A 21,524-nucleotide genomic window follows, 5' to 3' on the forward strand; every position below is an offset into this window, starting at 1 on the left:
ATCTTTTTTTTTTTAATTTTACCATGTAATATTTTATCATTCATTCTTTTGTTATAGTTTTTTTTGGGGGTGAAGAAAATTGCCTTTAAACACTCAACATAATAATGCTGACCTCAAAAAGCACAGCAGAAAATAGGACAACAATAACAGCAATAATGTAGCTCAGTGATGACTGATTCCTACAGTATATAAATATGTTTAAGGACACCAGCTACCAGCGCTGCCTCTGGCGTGTAGTTGACAGCAGTGCAAGAGCAATTTTCTGTAGATGGCCTTATAAAAAAAAGTACTGTAGGTCCCATTATACCAGTGTTTTTCTTGAGAACACACACACACGAGAGAGAGAGAGAAAGAATTGGTAAGAGCATTAAATAAAACTCTGTATATATAGTAAAATACATACTTCAATATTTCAATGATTTCTGCAAAATATCCTTCAGGTTTGTGTATACAATAAGCAATCGAATTTACAAATGAAAAAATATACAACCAAATCAAAGTGATAATTTATAAGAAATACAAACATATGTTCTCATTATATATCCATTGCTTCTCTGGATATAATCACTGCTTTCATAAAATAAACAGACATCCCCTTTTTAAAACATGTCACTAGCATGTACAAACATTTAATCTTTTATAATTTTTGCCTTTAACTTAATATTCTAGCAAATGTTTGGCACTGTTCATCCGAATTTTCATTGTCAAAAAAAAAAAAAAAAAAAAAAAAAAAAAAAAAGGCATATTAAAGAACTTTTACTTGTGACCATCCATGATAAACAAACCCACAGCACAAAGCTAACACAGACCAGACATCACAGAAGTATGGAGGTCCATGCTCACCAGACAATCTTTTTTTGTTGTTTCCAGCAATATTACTTCCCTTTTCTTTCTGTGTTCTAAAACAGGATCACAGATATACACAGACATGGCTTTTATGTTTAGCAATGATGGAAAAGTTCTATACTGTTGAGGGTGCTGGATAAAAGTCTAGGATGATATTTGCTCTCATCCACAGGGCATGAGGTCTCAGTGAATGGTTTGTAGAAGTATAAATATCACATGCTGTGGCCTGTGCAGTCATCGATATGCAAGGTTCTGGACCAAAGTGTAGAGCGTATTCTGTCCCAACAATCTCCATCTCAAATCACCATCTTTTGTAAAAATGGTGGGTGTCTCTTCAATAGAGTTGAGAATCTTGCGGGATCTAAATCAAGGAGCCCTAAAACTGTTCTGGCAGCTCATGTTGGCCGTACAGCTGAACATGACACTTTGTGTTATTTTTTTTCCTTTAATGACACCACAGTATATGTGTGGGGGAACCTATAAATTCAGTCTCCCAGAAACACCTTTTTTTCCCTTTAATTTCCTTTGCAGATGTTAAAGAGCTAAAAATGTGTAAAGTTTCATTTTTCCCCCTCGATAAACCTGATCCCAATACTGTGACAATGCTAGAGCAAACTTTTCAAGGCCATCCCTCCTGATGTGTTTCTAAAGCAAAAGACAAAAAAATTGTCAAATCTCAAATGAAGAAAATGATGATCGCAATCTTTGACAGACTGTCTACAAAAAGCATCAGGAAAAATCCCAGATAAATTATGCACCCAGAACTAATCATGCACTAAAAAAAAAATGTGTACCTTCACACACTGCACCATCAACCAAGTTTTTAAATAGAATTAGCCAGAATTTCCACTCCAGCCCTTCACGTCCACTCGATCAACCTAATCCTGCTCATTGTGAGCGAAATTAAAAATGTCAAGCAAAAACAAGATTTTACACATTATTCTTTGCTCTTTAACATCTGCCATGGGTATTGAAGAACAAAAAACTAATGGAAAAGTCGCATACACAAATGACAAATAACCCACAAGGTATGACACCACTTAAGACTCACACACATTACTTAACAGCAAAACCTGCATCCACATGGAGTGCACAGAGCACAATCAAAATCTGGGAATTTTTTCAGTCCCTCCTCATCTAATGTTTATACACAAATTCAAAAAACTTTGAAACACAACACTGGCAATACAGACTGGCAAACTGACATACCACATTTTCAGAATTACATATTGTTGTGTCACTCACTTATGTATCCCTTGTCTTCAGATATGAGAATTTAAAAAGAACACCATTAAATCAACTGAACTCTTCCAAGTATCAAAGCAATGAATGGCGAAGCTATCCCTGAAGTGATGTACACAAACTGTTGGCCAAGTTTGTGTGTTTATACAGCAAGCACCCCAGCCAAAAACAGCAAAGTAAGCATCACGCCATGGTGTAACCATAGCTTCCACAATGCAGTGCAACTAGCAGCCGGTCACGCAGGACGTCCTTGCTGGGGTATTCTGGGAGTTTCAGCATGTTGATACTGGAGGAAAGAGAGACAGACGGGTCAGAATTATTCCCTCATGGATTGCAACAAAACAAGACATACAGCTGCATATGTTTAACTCCCAACCTTACACAGAACATCCTTCTTTTTCTGTTCCACGTCTTTCTGCCAGGACGTGTGATTATGCCTCTGACATTTTTTTATCATGCTGTGAAGCTTCTGCTTCAATCACTGTTGTTCATTCGTGTGGCACCACTAAGAAGATTTCTAAAAGAGCCACACTGCCCTCTGCTGCCAAAATGCAGCCAAGGCTTGGCTTAGTGACAGATCGGAAACCAGAAATAACCATAATCTTGTCAAGCATGTGTCTCAGGTCCTCATCCAATAACACCACCCACATAAGCAGATTGAGGTCCCTAGAGGTTATGGGTTAGAGATTATTGAAGGGAGAATTCAATAAAACACTACTCATCTTCACAAAAGAATTTTACTGTATAAATAGATGAAGCACATTCCACATTAATATGTGCCTATCAATCATCTTATATCCAAATACAACAAACAAACAGGAAAGTCTGATTTTGCCATTGTTGTACTGTGTCTTTATGTTCTATCCTCTATGGTTAAAAAAAAGCTGAATAGAAAGAAAGTCATTAAGGGATCCTGAAGGCGGATTTCTAGCTCCAATCATTCTATAGCGATTATATTTGACATTTCACTAGCTTCACTCATCTGCTCATATGGAATCTGCGCAATAAAGGAAACAATTTACAAAAGCACTTTTATGTTTACCAGGTACTGGAGGTAGGCAATAAGTTGGATGTGTAGGGCACTGCAGCGATGGTGAACTTCTGTAAGCCACTGCCACCCATAAGAAACGCAAAACCACCATGTGGAACACGGGAGCTGGAAAGATTATTATAAATGAGAGATGAAAGAAAAATAAGTGCTGTGTATAAGTTGTGAATGCTGATTAGCATGGCTAACTAACTATGCGGTAAAATAAACAATACGGCTTAAAAAGAAGTCCTACCTCCCAGTGACAAACTGTAGCAGGAGAACCCGTTCCTCCTGAGTAAGACCCTCCACTACATCCCAAAACCACTACAAAACATATGCATATATACATATATATTTGACATTCCAGTGCCCTGCAATAAATAAGTAAACACATCCACAAGGGTAAGGAGTGTTCTCTTTGGAAGCTTAAATGACAAAACTGCTATACATCCTCTACCAAGACAAAATATGTAAACCTTGAAACAGAAGGTTTGGAAGCTAATAGACATTAAACAAGCTAATTTGAGAACATTTCCTCTAGGTTAAAAGACACACAAGGTTTAAACAACACAAGATAGCTTTAAAACCTTACCTAAAAGAAAAAAAAAGAAGCAGAGCGAGGCTGCAAAAAGTGTTTTCACAAAATAAATTCTGTAAAGGCTAAAGTGCTATGAGATTAGAGATGGTCTCTTCATTCAACAGAGTGATCATTGTTGATCATGTGGTGACAGCTGCAAACCTGGATGACTGGCTCCTCGAGGTCATAGCCACTTGTATACTCTGTGTTTCTCTTCCAGTCCATCAACGCACGCACGCACGCACGCACGCACGCACGCACGCACGCACGCACGCACGCACGCACGCACGCACGCACACACACACACACACACACACACACACACACACACACACACACACACACACACACACACACACACACACACACACACACACACATTTAAGACCAGAAATACAGCACAGACCTATGTGTGTATGAGCCCCATAACAACAGATCTAATCAATAACTCATCCAGCTCTGGCTGACTCATAACACGAATAAGGTAGCGCTCCCACAGCGTTTGACATTTCCCATGAACCCCTTTATAAAAGGACACGTGTGTGAAGTACGGCACAGAGGAGAGCAGTGGAAAGTGCCTTTAATCACTGAACACACACTCCAAGTGCGGAATATCGTGGGCTTGCTCAATGTTCCGATTACACGAGTGAGAGGCAGATAATAAGGACAGAGTGTGAGACAAAAAAGCACTTTGAAACATGGGCCCTCATTAAATAGTCCCTCTGAGGATTGTCACCGGGCTAGTGGTGGCTTTGGGACCGACACATGGGCTTACAAATATATGCATGCTGGAGGCCCTCGGCACCGTAATCTTCCTAAGAGAGCATCAATCTCGGTGGGAGAATGGGGTGTCAGAGAGAGATAGAGTAAGCGGGGCCACCTATGTGCTGAGACAGAAACAGATAAAGGACATGGACATTACAGGACTAACAATGTGGAGCCTTATCCCTCAGTGAGGGCCCCAAAGCAGGACAAAACAAAGGATAGAAATGGAAGCGTGAAAGCTACTCTTATTTATGATAGATCGTTTTGTGTTAATCTTTAAAGACTAAAATTATTCCAGGCGTACTGCTTCTGTGCATGATGCAAAAATTAGTATATCATTAAGACATCACGGACATAGCATGATCAGCTGTGTCCAATGTTAAAGACACCTGCTTTAGGCTTCTCTGCTTCCTGCAATTAAAATGAAGTGAGGCAATATCTATTCACTGTCTATATCCATTCACCTCAATGTTACCACAGAAATCTCATCTAGTCATTTTACCATTTACGGGCTAAGTGTTCATTCTTTTCATACTTATACCTTAATCCTTGCACAAAAGATTTTAATGAAAGGGTGAAAGCTTTTCACAAGTGCCTAGCACAGAGATCAAACAGGGCAAATAAGTGTTTTCAGTGCCCATTTGAAAGAGCTTCCCAAGTTAATGTATGCAGGGTTTACTGAAATCTACGTAGTGTCTCAATGCACTTCGGAAAAAAAATGGAAAAAAAACAATTTGACATTACAAAAACGATAGCATTGTTTTGTTGAACAAAATCTACATTTTGGACTCAAAGAAGCCATCTTTTGCAGATACAACATTCAAACACAATTGGAGCATTTTTCTACAACAGAAATAATATACTGTTCAGAAATCCCAAAAGTGTTTAAGTCTGGACACTGTGCTGGCCATTTTATGATTTGAAACCTTGTTCTTTTCTTTTAAGATAGTTCTGACACAGCCTAGAGGTATGTTTTGGGACATTATCTCACAGTGGGATGAACTCCTGATGAACTAGGTATATACCAGTGGGTACTGCAAAATGCTGTGGGTCAGGTGTTTAGGTTCGGGTGCCAAAGACCCTGCGTGATAAAGCGTAGATTTAAAATTTATTGGTCTAAAAGACCTTCTTCCAATCTTCATTAGTCCACTGGCAGTGCTTCATGGCCCAGGCAAGGCTCTTTTGCTTATTTTGCCATCTTAGCAATCGCTTTCTTTTTGCCACTCGACCTGTCAAAGCTGCTGTGTTAGAGAATGTTCCCATCAATCAAGCTCTCAGAAACTTGTCCTCTGATTCTGTTGTGGCTTTGGGTCTGCCGAACCAACTTTCAATGCTTTATTTACATTTATTGCAGAAGAACAATTTGTTGTTGATCCATTACTTCTTTTATCAAAGGGGCTTTTATATATAACTCTGAAATTTACATTATTTTTCAGTGGTTTTTTTTTACTTTTGACTGCCTGCATGCATGTCTTCTGTCTGACTGTCTGTATACTCACACAAGAAAGACAAACTGTCTCTCTCATTCCAGCCACGTTTTTTTGTCTCTAAATTAAACGTGTAATAGTTAGCGGTCGAACTTTGGCTTGGAAATTCATGTATGCCTTAAATAATGATGTCACTCTCACAGTCTCAACATTTTACATACACCAACATCCAGGTTAAGAGTTGTGCAGTTTTTTTAGAAAATTGTATTTAACTACATTATGTTTGTCATCATAGTTACCTTATTTGAGACATTGAATGCTTTTAAGTCATGCAAGTAACCAATTTGTAATTCCTGGTCACAGTTAAAAAAATTATTTTGAAAAGCATTGATAGTTAAGTTTTAAAGAATATGCTTTTGTAAGTTCATATTATTTTGAACTGTTGAGAGTTATTGGCTATCAATTCTGTTCACTGGCCATAGTTTTCTTATGTAATTTAAGCTGCCCCATACATGTGATCAGTCCCCAGTTATCAGGACCATCCTGTTTTTCTATTTGCCTGCTTTGTTTGTATACCTTATTCTTCATTAGTTCTCATTATGTTGTCATTGTCAACCATGTCATTTCATGCACATCTTTAATTTCCCCTCAGTGTGCCCCCACAGTTGCATCTCTGAATCTCATTGTTTGGGGGGGCAACAGTGAGATTCAGAGATGCAACTGTGACAAGGGTCACATCACTATAATTTTTGAACAAACCTACTCTGCCTAAAACCAAACTATAACTAGTCTTCCCCTGTACACAACTCATAATATTTAAACTGTATTCTTCCAGACTCTACTTTTCATTCACTGTAATTTAATCTATACTGAATGACTGTAATATAAACAGTTGCTTCCAGCATGAGTTTCCTAATATCACAATATTTGATTCTCTGTGTAGGCTCTGCCAGGAAAGAATTGATTGCTACTTCTGAGGAGCTGATTCCACTTCCACAGTCATGTGAGAGATTCTTTCTGTAACTGCTGTCTCTTGCCCACAGGGGATTTCATGCCTAGGCTTCGGTAAAAATTTTGTTCAAATTAAATAAAGTTAAACTGAACTGATCTATTAAGAATGATTGCATTGGGGGATGGGGGGAGAGAAGCAGGAAAAGAAAGGAACAGAGTGAAAGGAGAACTTCTGGCTTACGGAGAAATACATCATACAAAAATTTGCGAGAAAAAGCTAAATAAGGACTATTAGAAGAATTGGGAATCTACTCACGAGTTCATACTCATCAAAGAGCTGAATAAGTGAGGGTGGAATAAACGTGTGAAAGCCCTGCAGGAAAGCATTGATTTGAGGCTGAATGGCTCGAGTCATCCTCAACTCCGTTACAAGCTGCACATATTCGGCCTGACAGATAAAGAGACAGAGAAACAGAGACATATATCACCAACTCACATTATTAAATAGCAAAAATCTAACTGTAGGATTACATATGTGAACAGTTTCTGCATTCATATACTCACCTTGTTATCTTGGGTAACTTGAATACTAGTTCCTCCTGGTTTAAGTGGAACTTCTTCCATGGCTCCAAACACATCTGTCTCAACAGAAAAGGTGAGTTCCAGGCCCAGGTCACTGATATCATTGTCCAAAATCCACTGCAGGTTTTTGGCATATTCTGGATCAATTGAAGAAACATCCTGATAATTAACTGGGATACCTAAACAGATAAAGACACAATGATGTCATACTGTGCACACAGAAACTTCTTGTATCTTGTACAGGTATCATTTGTGCATATTGATGTGTCTCATGTGCCCATCTGTGAATTACCCAGTATGTGCTTATAGAAGGAGCGGGTGAAGTATATATTCACCAGCTGCCGATGGTACAGGGCCAGGCCTAGGATTTGTCCTGCAAACCGGAAGTAGTTCAGATGGTCTGGGTTGACGGAAGAGTTACTGTTGGGTTGGAATGTAGTGCCTGTAAAAGACACAAACAAACGATTGTACTTACACAGCAGTCCCCCACAACTATAGACTGAACCTCAGTAAACTCTTTGCAATTAATATTCAATAATTAGATACTGTACATAGAGGTATAGAGACAGAAAAGTCAAAGTCACTCATACTGAACCACTTACATCCAAATAAGGCATATAAGAGATACATCAAACAGATGGAAAAAGAAACCGCACACAAAATAAAAGAAACTGAAGAGCCTGAAGAAAATCTCAACAAAAGGCGCATATTAATAGTCAGCACATTGCAGAGTTACAGTTCGAATATTGCTTACCATCTGCCGATTGTGTGAACAGCGCGTAGTCTGGATTGATGATCTCATTAGAGAGAATGTCAAACCACTCTCTCACCACCCCCTGACCCTGAGACAGAGCGAGACAATGTGAGCACCATCTGCCAACATCACAAGCAAAAGATCTGTTTCCCGAGACTACAGTGCATCTCGCACAGCAAGTCCAGATTAGAGAGCACTGCATCGAGTACCGAAGCCCAGTGCAGCCAAAAATAGCTGAGAACATGAAAAAGCTGCTTATGATGACAAAAAAAAGAGAGATATTTTCAAACTGACCATTCCCTCTTCACCATGAAAGCGTACAGCGATGCCCTGCTTGAGCTTTTCATTGGTGAACTTGGACACGACCTCGCAGCTGCTGCGGAATATGGACTCTAAAAAAGAACAAAAAAAAGTGACTTGATCTTGATCCAAATCTAAACACAGAGTATGTAAATATACATAGGGACCTGATAACGTTCAGGACAGAAATCCTAGTACCTCTGTGAATCAGTAAAATGTCGTTCTCGTTGACAGGCCTGTGGACCATGTCCGAGTCAGGCTGTCCAGCCAGGAGATGCTCATAAAACCACTCACACCTGTCCTTAAATGGCTGTGAAGCAAAAGAGATCATTTAAATTTCCATCATATTGATTAGACACTCATGTCTTATACTCTCCCCAAAGAGCGTTCGCCTGGCCTATTATTCACCCATTCGTTACACTATAAACTACAGACCTTGCCTTAGTAAAGTGGAGATAATGGGGGAAAGTATCACTTCAGCTACACAGAGACGAAAGACTGCAATCCATTTGCATATTATTTAAATGACTTTATTCATGATGCAAGGAGGGGGAAGTCGGCAAGACGTACAAATTAATAAGATTGAAAGGAACTCTTTCCTCCAGGGGCACCTGGAGCATGCAAAGAGGAAAATCAAGAGATGAAATCGGATTCGGCAAGTTAAAGTCTGTAATTAAAATGGCACCGCGTTCCCCAGTGGACCATAATCTGGAGGTAACGAGGCTGAGCATGCAGCAGCTCAAATATGAATACCAAAAACTTCGTCTACATGACATAGTAAAGCAGCAGTTAAAATTTATGAAACCATATAACGGACCTTAAGACAAGCGTTATCTGCAGCATAATAACAGTTAAATGATCCTAGCTGAGTGAGACAGGTGTTTGAAAGCCTATCAGCAGAAGTCCCAAGAGTTCTGCAGCACAAAAGGTCACTTCTGTGAAATCAAATCAGGTCGGCTACATTGGAAAAGTACTGCTTTAAGGTGTGCATCAGACCACATACCTGGCCTTTGATTATATGCATGAAGCGAGACATGAGCTCTGGACATTCCAGCAGGAAATGGAAGTGATTGAAGATGATCTTTGGGTTCCTTTGGGAAAAAATATTTGCAAATATTATACGTCAAAAAAAATCTGGCTTTGAAAAAGTATCGTCATAAAAGTTATAGTTAAAAGTTCTCTGTTACAGAGAGTCAATTCTCACCTACCTGGTTACAAAACACTTAAGTACTTCATCGTGCTTGCAAACAAACTCGATGAAACAAGGAGATGTCATGCTAGGCAAAAAAAGAGACAAGTGGATAATAGATTATCTAAAAGAAAAAAACTGCTGCAGACACAAAAGTGCAAAGAAAAGCAACCTGTATTAAAACTATAATTACACAGATTGCAAACTCATTACAGTATTGAGCCATTAGCCAACACAATATATCAATTATTTAAAAGGGTGATTTTCAAAATCATCACTCCAGTCTCTAATGACGAAGGAAGACCAAAATATAAAAAAAAATAAATAAATAAATAAAAAGACAAAAAGACATCTTACTAGAACCTGCCAAGAAATCATCAATTCAGTGGCAATTAAAAACCTATTTAATTTCCTAATTACATGCAGTTAGAAAGCTTCAGGGGTAACAGAAGTGTGAGGCAGCATTTTTTTTCTTGTTTATTTCAGCAACTGTTATACAAATCTGAGCTCTGATTAAAATAATTATAATGCTGCACAGAAACATAAGCTGAAAATAATAAAATATTACTATCTAAATCTTTCTTTGAAATCACTTTGTTTTAATATTCTGCATTGCTCAATCATGGCTTTCCACCTTGCAGTGTGACTAGTGTTAAAGCTGCAAAATTCGGACCTAAATAGTAATTGTGACTATATTAAATGGGGATTTAATAAAAAGCTTTATATGAAAATGTAATAATTTATAATAGTAGAGCATATATAATTAATGTCATCATTATGTTTTACCAGAACTGCTGAGCACTCTATGGCATTTCTGGCACCTTTTACAATAAGCAAATAAATAAATTATATACACATATACATACATACATATATATATACATACATACACACATACATATTATACTATATACACACACACACACACACACACACACACACACACACACACACACACACACACACACACACACACATATATATATATATATATATATATACACACACTAACAAAAGCTTTTATTCCATCAAAATCTTTAAGTAGTGTGATGTCAGAACAGTGGTTTCAAAGTTACTGGTATAATGGTGAATCTGCTCGTGAAGAGAATAACAGCATGAAACCTCTTCCTATAACATTCCCAGATACTTGTAGAGTAGAACACTGTACATTGTATTCCACAATAAATCAACAGTATATTCTTATTTTTGAGAATGTAAATTTTTTCTTGTATAACGTTATATCTGCCATTTTGATTATTTCATAGATGAAAAATGCTCTCTAAACAGGTTCAAAATGAGCTTTACTGTTACTTGATCAAAAAATAAAAACTATTATTCCCAGACCCACCTACAGCAGAACTCTATTACATAATATACAATTTCATGGTGCAACAGGCACTGTTTAAATAAACAGGAGCGAATATTTATCATCATAATTATCTTGATCTTTCATCATAATTTATCTTGATTCATCTGCATATGAATATCATTTTGTTCTTTGAAAGACACTATTTGGAATCGTCAGCGCTGTAATGCTTTGCACAATATCTAAAGCGCTTACTCTGGTATAATAGATACAGACGATAAGAATGAGGCTAGGAAAACACAGCCGTAATATGCAGATAAGCTATTTATCCTGTTTATACATTGTATTAATTGCTGCCCTCTATAATTAGCATATGGCAGAAGGCAACACCGTGACATCCACTAATGCACAATTAATTATGCCACAGTTGGTTCAAAACATTGTGAGTAATTAAAATAAAACGTGACAAACAATGAAAGGTATTAAAGGAAGGAAAATAATAAACAAATTTCTAGTGACATATTTGGGAATGAATCAAAATGTGTTATAGGCATTGTATTCTGGGTTTTTGGGTGCAGTATGGGAGCTTCAAAACCCACCAAGTTTTATTAGGTAACTGTCAAGAATTGATTTGTAAAGAGGAGAAGTTATTCTTACCCCTGTGGCATCTGGCAGGAGCAGCACATATAGAACGCCTGGATTACTGCACTCAGCCGGTTGGCAGTCATGGAGATCACATCCTGACCATCAACATAAGCTTCAGGTGATTTCATCATCACCTCAGGATCCAGTGAGGAGGACAGAAGGTCAGGGGTGTCAGCAACGATGGAAGGACCAGCCTCCCGCTGCTTCAGAAAGAGTGAGGCGATGTCACTTCCTGGAGAAGTGGACGTAATGTCTCCACATTTCTTCTCCAACTCTGTGGAGATGAGGACCAGCCATTCATCCAGAGAGTGCCATAGCAGCTCCAGAGGCTGAGGATAAGCGCACACACAAAAAATTTAAAACCTGACATGAAGAAAAAAAGTGAGGGACTGTTTGTGTTACTCTGTTCAGAGCTACATTTCTTTTCATAGATTGACTTGATACATGATAGGAATTTCAGCTTTCGTTTTCTGAAACTTACATATAGATGCATTTAATTACCTAAAACACGTGATAGATTATTTGTCAAAAGTACAAGAACAGTCATTCATTTTGATATTAATTAAAATGTAATTAAAGTAAACAACACTTGGCTGCATCTACCTTGCATGCAATAACTGCATCCAAATGTTGCTTTTTTTTTTGTGATTGCTTTTGTGCAACAGCTGCTTTCAGTTGATGTTTGCTTTGGAGGTTTTCTCCCTTTAATTAGGCTTTTTTTTTTACCCCCTCGTGTAGTTCTATTTTGTTTTGATAATAAGTGTCATGTGACATGATAAACCTTCTCCTAAGAATGTTTTGGTAGACCTTGAAAAAAAGTGTCTGCTGCTACTACCATAAAGTTTATTTCAAGAAATATTTTTTTTAGCCTTTTCCACAAGCATTCATGCAAGCCCATGACACCACCTCCACTGTGTTTGACTGTTGAGCATGTTTGGATCATGAGCAGATCCTTTTTTCCTCCTCTACACTTTGTGCTTCTTTCCTGATTACTAAAAAAAAAGCTAAAACCAAATTCTCAATTATATTTTGTTTGCTAATTAAAATGTATTTGGTGTATAGCAAAAGAGATGGCCTTGCTATTTCAATACTTTTAGAAGGAAAATTCAAGGTGGATTCATATGTTATGAGAAAGTGAATAAAATGTAATAATTGTAAATAACTGTTTAAAATATTTTTCGACATAAGACAATGTTTTGGACAAGGTAATGTGAAGCAATATTTAAACAATTCAACATTAGCCTACATGTGCATAAATGATCATCTCATAAGATTTTTTTAGTATCTAATGATGCCATATGGTGAGCACACAATTAACTGATGCTCACTTTAAAAATAAAATGCAAAATAAATGGCTTTTATATGCTGCCAAATAATAATGGTGGAAGCAATATTGAACTATTCTTAAACTATATTCAACTAAAATGACATGATAATTATTACTGGAACTATTCATGAAAAGTAGTTGTTACATATAGTATATGGCACATGTGCAATGGGCAATTCAGTCCTTCTGAAAAAGGTGTACATTGCAATTTTTTTTTCTTATGACAGCCCATTTATACATTTGACATCAGCATGTTTATTCACATATCCGAACAGTGAGTCAGACTACAGCATTGGAAAGTAAACATCTGAAAATATATAAAGGGCTGAGTGGTACAGGGATCTCTTAATCCTCACAAGGCTCCAAAATGTTATTGAGCTTTTCATAGAAAAGCTTTGCAAGATCTTCATATAGGCTATTTGCAAAATATCCCCGACTGTGGCTTATATTTAGTCTAGCCATAGCTGCTTCAAATTTTAGATACCTAATATTATTGTTTGTAAATGCAACAGATCTGACTAGAAGCATACCTCCATAAATTCAAGCAACGAGCACCCTCTTCAGGACAAATCACTCAAGTGCACCTTTTTTTTAAGAATCAAATTCACTTTACTGTAGAAAAGATAATGGAGGCTGAGCTGGATGCAGCACACACTGACCTTGAACACCTGACTGCGTGGGGTTTTGTTCCCATTGTATGCCAGGTCAATGCCAGTATTAGGAGAAGACGGACCCAGGCGGAAAACATGGCAGAAGATTCTCACTATTCTGAGCAGACTCTTCATTTGGGCCTCATAATTGCTGGACAAACTAAAACAAAAGGAAAAGAATCATACAGGACCAGAATTCTGTAATGAAAGAGCTTTTGTATTTGTGGGAACAAAAAACAAACAAAGTGGGAACACAGTCTACCTGAGCAGCTTATGTCCATTGGTAGTGCCAACCTCAGCCAGGCTGATAAGAATTCTCTGATAATTGGAGTCATTTTGCTGAGATACATGCTCAAGAACCTGCCTGAGCTAAACCCATATATGGAGGAATAAACAAACAATCTTAATGCATTGCATTTGTATTAATGAGTCAACAAAAATTAGGAAAACTTGACAAGAAAAACATCTCACCATGCTCTCTTTTAAGTCATCATTTTGTGTCATCTGAATTAGTGTCTGAAACAGTCTTCCATGATGCTGTATGAGAATCTCACATGTTTCACCATAACCACCCTAAACCATGTAGGAAGAATGTATAAGAATTCATTAAAATAAATTAATAAAAATAACTGCATACATCCAGTCATGACAATAACTCAGTTCTCTATACACTATTTACCTGCACACAAAGGTCAAGTGGAGTGACTCCATTCTTGTCTGGCAAGTACTTGGCACCCCTGAGCAGCAGGATTTGGGCTGTGTCCCTCTGGCCATGACTGTAAGCATGAAAAAGTGACCAAATATATATACCTGGATCTTTGCACAGATTATAAGATCACCTGGACATAACCAAAGTACCATCACATTAACACTAACAAGGTCATAATCTCATCTCAACTGAAACCTGTGGCCATGAGAGGATCATTTTGTTTAATTCCAGCTGATTGCTTTTGGATTTTCTTGGAACTCGTGTGTGTCAGTACTACCAATGCTGTCAGTCTCATACAGCAGCAGATGTACTTTGCCTATGCATATATATGTGTCAGGAGAGTGTTTCCAGGTGGTTCACCATGCTTCATATGATAATCACTTGACTTAATATGTTACTGTGTAGATGCTTGACCAAATTACTAAATCCCCCCTGTTGTTCCCCTGTTGCCAGATGTATCTGCCTGTAGACCTCTCCACAACATGTGACAGATGGTATAGCTTTGCACCAAAAGCACATGGGGCTTGCCAGATTTGTATAGCTTTACTGGTACATCACTCAGTCTATCAGCTGATGGAAACATGACAACTTAAAAAAAAGAGAAGACCATAGAGCCTATATACAATAAAGCCTTATGGTGTTATGCCATCTCCATTCGTTTACTGGCATACAACACTCTCATATACTATGTGACACAATATCATGCCAGTCAAATATGCTTTATATTGACATAATACTTCATGACACACACTAACAAAAACCATGTCTCAAATCTTGCATTATGCACCAAAATACAGAACGTACTTGACACTGTAGCACCTGGATTTTTGTAAAGTATTAATATCCCATTCTTCATAACCTAACACAATCATATCATGATTGACAGTGTCTGATATTAAAAGACAAAACAGACAATAAACCGTTAAGAGCTTCATCAATAGACAGTTGCTTAATAACATGCCTGAATTATTTATTAGAAAAGGTGTCTCGCTTGTATAAGCAAGTCCAAGCAGACAGCCATTGACTGCCATTTGTAATTGAAATGGGAGAATAGAGGAGCATTGTTGCTTGGCAACCCACTCATCCAAGAGTATCAAGCATGATACACAAGAGGAAGAAAAAAAAAAAAGAAAAGAAAATTGGACATTTTCTCATTCACAGCATTCTTATTCTCATTAGTCTACTCCGAAGACAGAATCGGATAGTTTTCTTTTATTGGAATTCACCTCTTTATGCATGCAGTTGGGACAAGAAGCTGTGGGTGGTTTTAAAGAGATAAAAATTCAATGCATGTTTAAATTCTGGACTTCAAACTAAAGGCATGTGGTTTCAAAGCTTGCACCACAGCACCTGTCTTACTGGCATTAATAGTGATCATTATTTTAGTGACCTGCAAGCGAAGTAGAGAGGGGTCGCTCCAGAGACATTGGGCCTGTTAATGTCTGCTCCACTGTCCAGAAGGCACAGCACTGTCTGAGTAACACAACACAAACAAGATCAGCAGTGTTTACAGAAGATTTTCTTTTGATTGTGGCAGTAATCCTCTATTAATCGCAGTGCATACATTACAAGAACATTTTATACAGGATAATACAATGCTTGGCATTCAGATTTTTTCTGTTTACAAAACCATCAGCAAATGTTTAACCTCCTCCAGATTCTATAACTAAATAACTTAAACATTGCCAAACCTATATGGCACAACTCCTTCATCTTAAAAAACTGTTATTTAACCCTGTATAAAGCATACAATACAGAAGTATACAGTCATGAATGAACATACATTCTATTTGAAATCTTTGGTTTTGAGTATCAGGACATAAAAAAAAATCCTCTGGTCCTTTGCACTTCTTAAAATGAGGTAAAATACAGCAGCAGATGAACAACACATGACATTACACAGTGTAAAAAAAAAAACAATGAATAAATAAATAAAAAAAACTCTAAAATAAAAAGGGCCATTAGTGAAAAAACTAAGAACACCTTTACTGCTTCTATAATATCTAAGAGGCTAAGTAGCATCCAGGTGCAGCCCATTAAATTCCTTTGATTTACTGATCACCCGTGACCCCCTCTATAAAAGCCCAAGATTTAGCGATTAGCTTGTCTGAAGCATTCAGGTGTGTGTTGAAACAACACCCAGAAGGAAAGACATCAGCAATCTGGGAAGAGTTATAAGACCATTTCCAAACAATTTAAAGCATATGATTCTACACTGAGGAATATTATTCGCCCCAAGGAAAACCAAACACAGCACTCAGGGTGTACTCACATTTGTTGTCATCTATTTTGAAAATAAATGGCTGTACGGTGAGTTCTTTTCAGAGGATAATAAATCTGTACTGCTATACAAGCTGCACATTGACTACTCTAAAATATATCCATGTTTCATTTCTATAGTATTGTCCCTTTCTAGGGAAATTAGTTTGAAGATATACTAAAATGGATTTGAGGGTGTACTCACTTTTGGGGGATATTGTATACTTCATTTTCCATACATGGTTTCTCTGATTTGGTGTGATTTTTGTAAAATAAATAAATAAATATTGAATAACACAATATGTCATATGTCAAATTTAAGACCTGACAAGGGGTGATTTTTTTTTGTTATTACATCCTGATTCATAAAACCTTAGAATTCAAAGACTGTGTATTTACATGTTCACAAGCTTGTATTAGAAACTCTGCATTTTATTTTAAGAAGACATGACTAGAAGTCAACCGATTGATCGGCCAGCCGATTCATTGGGCCGATTTTTGGGTATTTTTAATTAATCGGCTTCGGCCGATTGTGCTGCAAATTAGACCGATTATTAGGCACGTGTGCGTTCTGTGCTTGCATGAGGAAACATAACTCCCATACCAGCAGGTGGCAGTAGTCTGCATTTAGCCTCCAAACAGGAAACCCGTAAGTGCTAGAACTGGGAATATACACTCACCGGCCACTGTATTAGGTACACCTCTCCAACTGCTTTCTAATCAGCCAATCACATGGCAGCAACTCAATGCATTTAGGCATGTAGACATGGTCAAGACGATCTGCTGCAGTTTAAACCGAGCATCAGAATGGGGAAGAAAGGTGATTTAAGTGACTTTGGACGTGGCATGGTTGTTGGTGCCAGATGGGCTGGTCTGAGTATTTCAGAAACTGCTGATCTACTGGGATTTTCACGCACAACCATCTCTAGGGTTTACAGAGAATGGTCCGAAAAAGAGAAAATATCCAGTGAGCGGCAGTTCTGTGGGCGCAAATGCCTTGTTGTTGCCAGAGGTCAGAGGAAAAAGGCCAGACTGGTTCGAGCTGATAGAAAGGCAACAGTAACTCAAATAACCACTCGTTACAACCAAGGTATGCAGAAGAGCATCTCTGAATGCACAACACGAACCTTGAGGCTATCTGTCCCCACATTTTTTTGTAATAATCATAAATACATTTGAGGGTAAAGACACTTTGCATGCCCACAAATCCCTTTAATATTCTTCTTTCTGCTTCTCCCATTAGGGGTCTCCACAGCAGATCATCTGTCTCCATACCCCCTGTCCTCTTTCATACCAACTACCTGCATGTCTTCCCTCACCACATCCATAAACCTCCTGGTGGCTCCACCCTCAGCATTCTCTGACCGATATACCCCATGTCCCTCCTCTGCACATGTCCAAACCATCTCAATCGGGCCTCTCTCACTTTGTCCCAAAAACATCCTACATGCATTGTCCCACTAAAATGTTTTATATTATACAATATGATTTGTATAGTAGGAACGACCATCTTATGTTTCATTAAATTAGTACGAGTCCTTAACTAATAATAATTAAAAAAAATACAGTACAATATCCATCCTACATTCCCAGCAATTTCACACATTTGATTAATTAAATAGTCTTACAGTCTTGTGACCATTCTGGCAGGCCACATGTAGGGCCGTCTGACCCATAGCATCCTCCACGTCCACATTAGATACATGCTGTACCAAGTCATGAAGCAGCTCCGTTCTACCGTTAACCGCCAACCAGTGAATCTAAAGACACAGAAAGAGAGAGGTAGTGCATAATAACTGAAAAGATAAATCCTTAAAACTGTGTGCATTTAAGACTGTTAGCTCTTAACACGTTCAACAGCTAATAAACATGATCAACAAACATATACTTACAGCAGTTAGTCCTTCATTGTTGCAGATGTTGACATCTGCATTGTACTCCAACAGCCTACCCATGCATTTCTTCTGCCTGTTGAAGTAGGTATGCATATGACTGACATTCTTTCAGCTTTTCTCCTCTAAGTGCATACTAATTCCAAGATTTGGGTTAAACATGCCAAATTGCTCATGCAGTGCAGCAGAGCTGCTATTGTGGCCAGGAGATGGCAGTAGTGTATCAGTTTCAAAAGAAATACTTTACCCATTTCTTGCAGCTAGATGGAGTGGGGTGCATCCAGAGATGTCCTGGTAGTTTGGATTTGCCCCTCGTTTCAGTAAAAGGACCAAACATTCCACGGAACCACAGCTGAGAAAATATAGGGAGAAAAAAGGCCTGATGTGAAATCAGATGCACTCTGCACAGTACAGCAAAGCTACCTGATGCAAAGGTCTAGCCATCTTTTCAGCATTCATGCATTGTTCTGATGGCACACTGACCTGGGAAAAAAAAAAAAAAAAAAAGAATGCTCTAATGCACTAAACTAGATCCAAGATGTTATTTTTAACATTTCATTTTTACCTGTTTGGCACTTTTAACAGTGGGCACTGTCATACAGCAGCTTTACAGGAGTTTATCACTAATGAGCAAGCCAGGAACAACAGTGTTAAGGAAAAACTCCCTATAAATAATATTAGGAAGAAGCCTTCAGAGGAACCAGACTCAAAAAGGGAACCCATACATCTGGCAGACGCCAGAGGATGTGATTATAAATAAATCCCTCTTATGCCTGTATACTTTATTTTCAAAATTGTTCAACCAGAAAATTCATGATCATAAGATTTTGTACTGAAGAGTAACTTAGACATTAACATACTTCGCAGCTATATGAAGGAGGCTTCTTTTCACACGCCCGAATGCATAGTTGACGTCAAACTTGGAGTTCAAGAGCAATTCTGAGACCGATCTGCAAGTGTGTGGGGGGAAAAAGAAACATTTAAGCACCAGCACATTCATCATATTATACTATATCTCTTTTTTGTTGTTGTTGTTGTTTTGGTCCTCTACCTGTGTTGATCAGCCATAACCATAGGCATGAGTGTGTAGACAGCTGTCTCGTTGTCTGTACAGAATGCAAGAACAAAACAATGTAGGTTAGTCAGATTATCCCAGAACAATGACAGTTTCGTTCCTTTCACTGCACAAAGCATTAACGTAGTATGGAGAGCCAAATGCTCATAAATGCAAGCTTATCTGTGGACTAAAGGAATGCTTGTACATTCACAAGTGATGTAACCTTCGTAGCCATTTTATTAGAGAGAACAACATCCTTACGGCTGCAATTACGTATACAATTACTGACTGTAACCATAATATCCTTATGCACATTTGATCCTCTACTCAAGTGTATGTGTGGATCAGATGTAACAGCTGAATTTACAGGGACTATTTCAAACACCTCGGTGTTAATTCTTAGTTAAGAATACTCCTCCGAATAAAAAAAAACATCTAGTCTGTATGAAAGGCTTAATTGTCTTTCTCTCTGTACCTAGCAGGTGTGTTTTAACAATAATTTCCTAATAATATTGGCTAGTCAGTTACAGTTAAAAGTCCCAGCATTGCTAGTGTCCATGGTAGATTCATAGAAGTACTACATACACAAACATGTCAGGATCAGTGAGAACGATAAAACAAAAACACATCAGTGGCAGAAGTTTGGAAGTATGGAAGGAAGAAAAGAAGCACCAAAGTAGGGAAGTAAGTATGGAGGGAGGAAATACATAAGTATGGAAGGAAGAAAGGAAGATAGAAATGGGATAGAGAGAGAGAGCATTAGAGAACAAATGGGCAAACAAACAGATGGACAGAGGAAGGATAGTAAGGAAGGAAAATGAAAACCAAAGGGGGATGGGATGGATGAAAGGATGATTTCTGTTAATAGACAGAGTAAATGTGGTCGACAAACACAGCAAAGCAACAACTGGTCTGTTGTTAGTAGTTAACACTGGAATCTACATTACTATTGTATCTGTGCGTGAATAGGAGGAGGTTGAGTGATTCATAAAACAAACATGAAATGTTTGGGAACCCTCCATGTTATACCCCATTCGATATGTGAAATCACTGCTCGACCAATTGGTGACGTTGTTTTTTCGAGTTGCATGCTTGGAAAGCATCCAGGTACATCCGTTTCTCAAAGGCGCATCAGGCTGTGACTTCCGGGTTGGTGGGTTTTGGTTTGTATGTATCTCTTCATGAAATAAAATACAATTCAGCCATAATTGTTTGCATCCTTAAATAAACAAGGTTTAAATGAAGCCACGCCGTATGTAGGCCTTAAAACAGAAGATTCCCAGCTGTGTCATGTCAGGAAATGAATGTATCCATCCCAATCTTGTAAAAACTGATGTCACACCATGAACCACAAACGTGCTAAATGAAGGGAACTGATGCAGGTTTACCTTCTGGGAGCTCCACAGTCCTGGCGCGGCGTAAGGAGCGCGTCAGCCGATTTAGCTGTACGTTTAACTGCTCCATCGCCCTTTCCATCATACGAGCAGAGGATTCGTTGATGGAGCGTGGAGTAATTGAGCTTCAGGGCCTCTCCTTAACTACATTTATACCCCTAAATCCATCAGGTTATCCATTTCGGCATGGGGCTCTGAAACGGATAGGCCGATCCAGCATTATGAGGCATGACGCCCCTCTGATTCATTTGGCATTATTTCCTTGTAAGCCAACGCTTCCTGTTTTCCTTAGCTCCTGCACGCAATGCATACTGGGTAATGAAGTTTTAGACGCTTTCTCTCACCTTCTATAAATATTCCTCTTCAGCCATTGCAGACATTAATATGAATGTCTTTTATATCCTATCCTAGATATATCGAAGGATTATAGGATATTTCCCCTGTTTCAGATTGTGTTTGCATTTAAAAAATAAAATAAAAATAAATGGAAATTGGGGTTTAGGGATTTTGTGCCAAAATATTTGATCCCATATAGATAGTAACCTAGGTAGTAATCTTGGAATAACTTTTAGAAAACGGCTCAGACTTCCCTCAGAGGGATAATCTTTTTTTTTGTTGAAAA

General features: G+C 38.1%; 1 protein-coding gene across 2 annotated transcripts; it reads right to left on the bottom strand.

The window, feature by feature from the left end:
- Nucleotides 1-386: 386 nt before the first annotated feature.
- Nucleotides 387-21,177, bottom strand: hace1 (HECT domain and ankyrin repeat containing E3 ubiquitin protein ligase 1). 2 transcript variants are annotated; one of them, XM_046847271.1, is made up of 25 exons: nt 20,897-21,176; nt 19,503-19,557; nt 19,312-19,401; nt 18,699-18,803; nt 18,452-18,527; nt 18,188-18,319; nt 15,691-15,773; nt 14,271-14,367; nt 14,063-14,164; nt 13,854-13,960; nt 13,601-13,751; nt 11,627-11,943; nt 9,683-9,751; nt 9,478-9,565; nt 8,673-8,784; nt 8,469-8,566; nt 8,175-8,262; nt 7,713-7,862; nt 7,403-7,599; nt 7,155-7,286; nt 4,146-4,185; nt 3,858-3,922; nt 3,372-3,442; nt 3,131-3,244; nt 387-2,374 (listed from the first exon to the last, which is right to left on the bottom strand). In XM_046847271.1, exons 1-25 carry the CDS (start codon nt 20,985-20,987, stop codon nt 2,272-2,274), a joined length of 2,733 nt encoding a protein of 910 aa, XP_046703227.1. In that variant the 5' UTR covers nt 20,988-21,176; the 3' UTR covers nt 387-2,271. The 2 variants fall into 2 exon arrangements, with proteins under 2 accessions (XP_046703227.1, XP_046703226.1); XM_046847270.1 differs by lacking the exons at nt 387-2,374; nt 3,131-3,244; nt 3,372-3,442; nt 3,858-3,922; nt 4,146-4,185 and having other exon boundaries at nt 7,123-7,286; nt 7,756-7,862; nt 20,897-21,177.
- Nucleotides 21,178-21,524: the final 347 nt, after the last annotated feature.

Source organism: Silurus meridionalis, chromosome 4 (genome assembly GCF_014805685.1).
Source record: "Silurus meridionalis isolate SWU-2019-XX chromosome 4, ASM1480568v1, whole genome shotgun sequence".
Taxonomy (NCBI): domain Eukaryota; kingdom Metazoa; phylum Chordata; class Actinopteri; order Siluriformes; family Siluridae; genus Silurus; species Silurus meridionalis.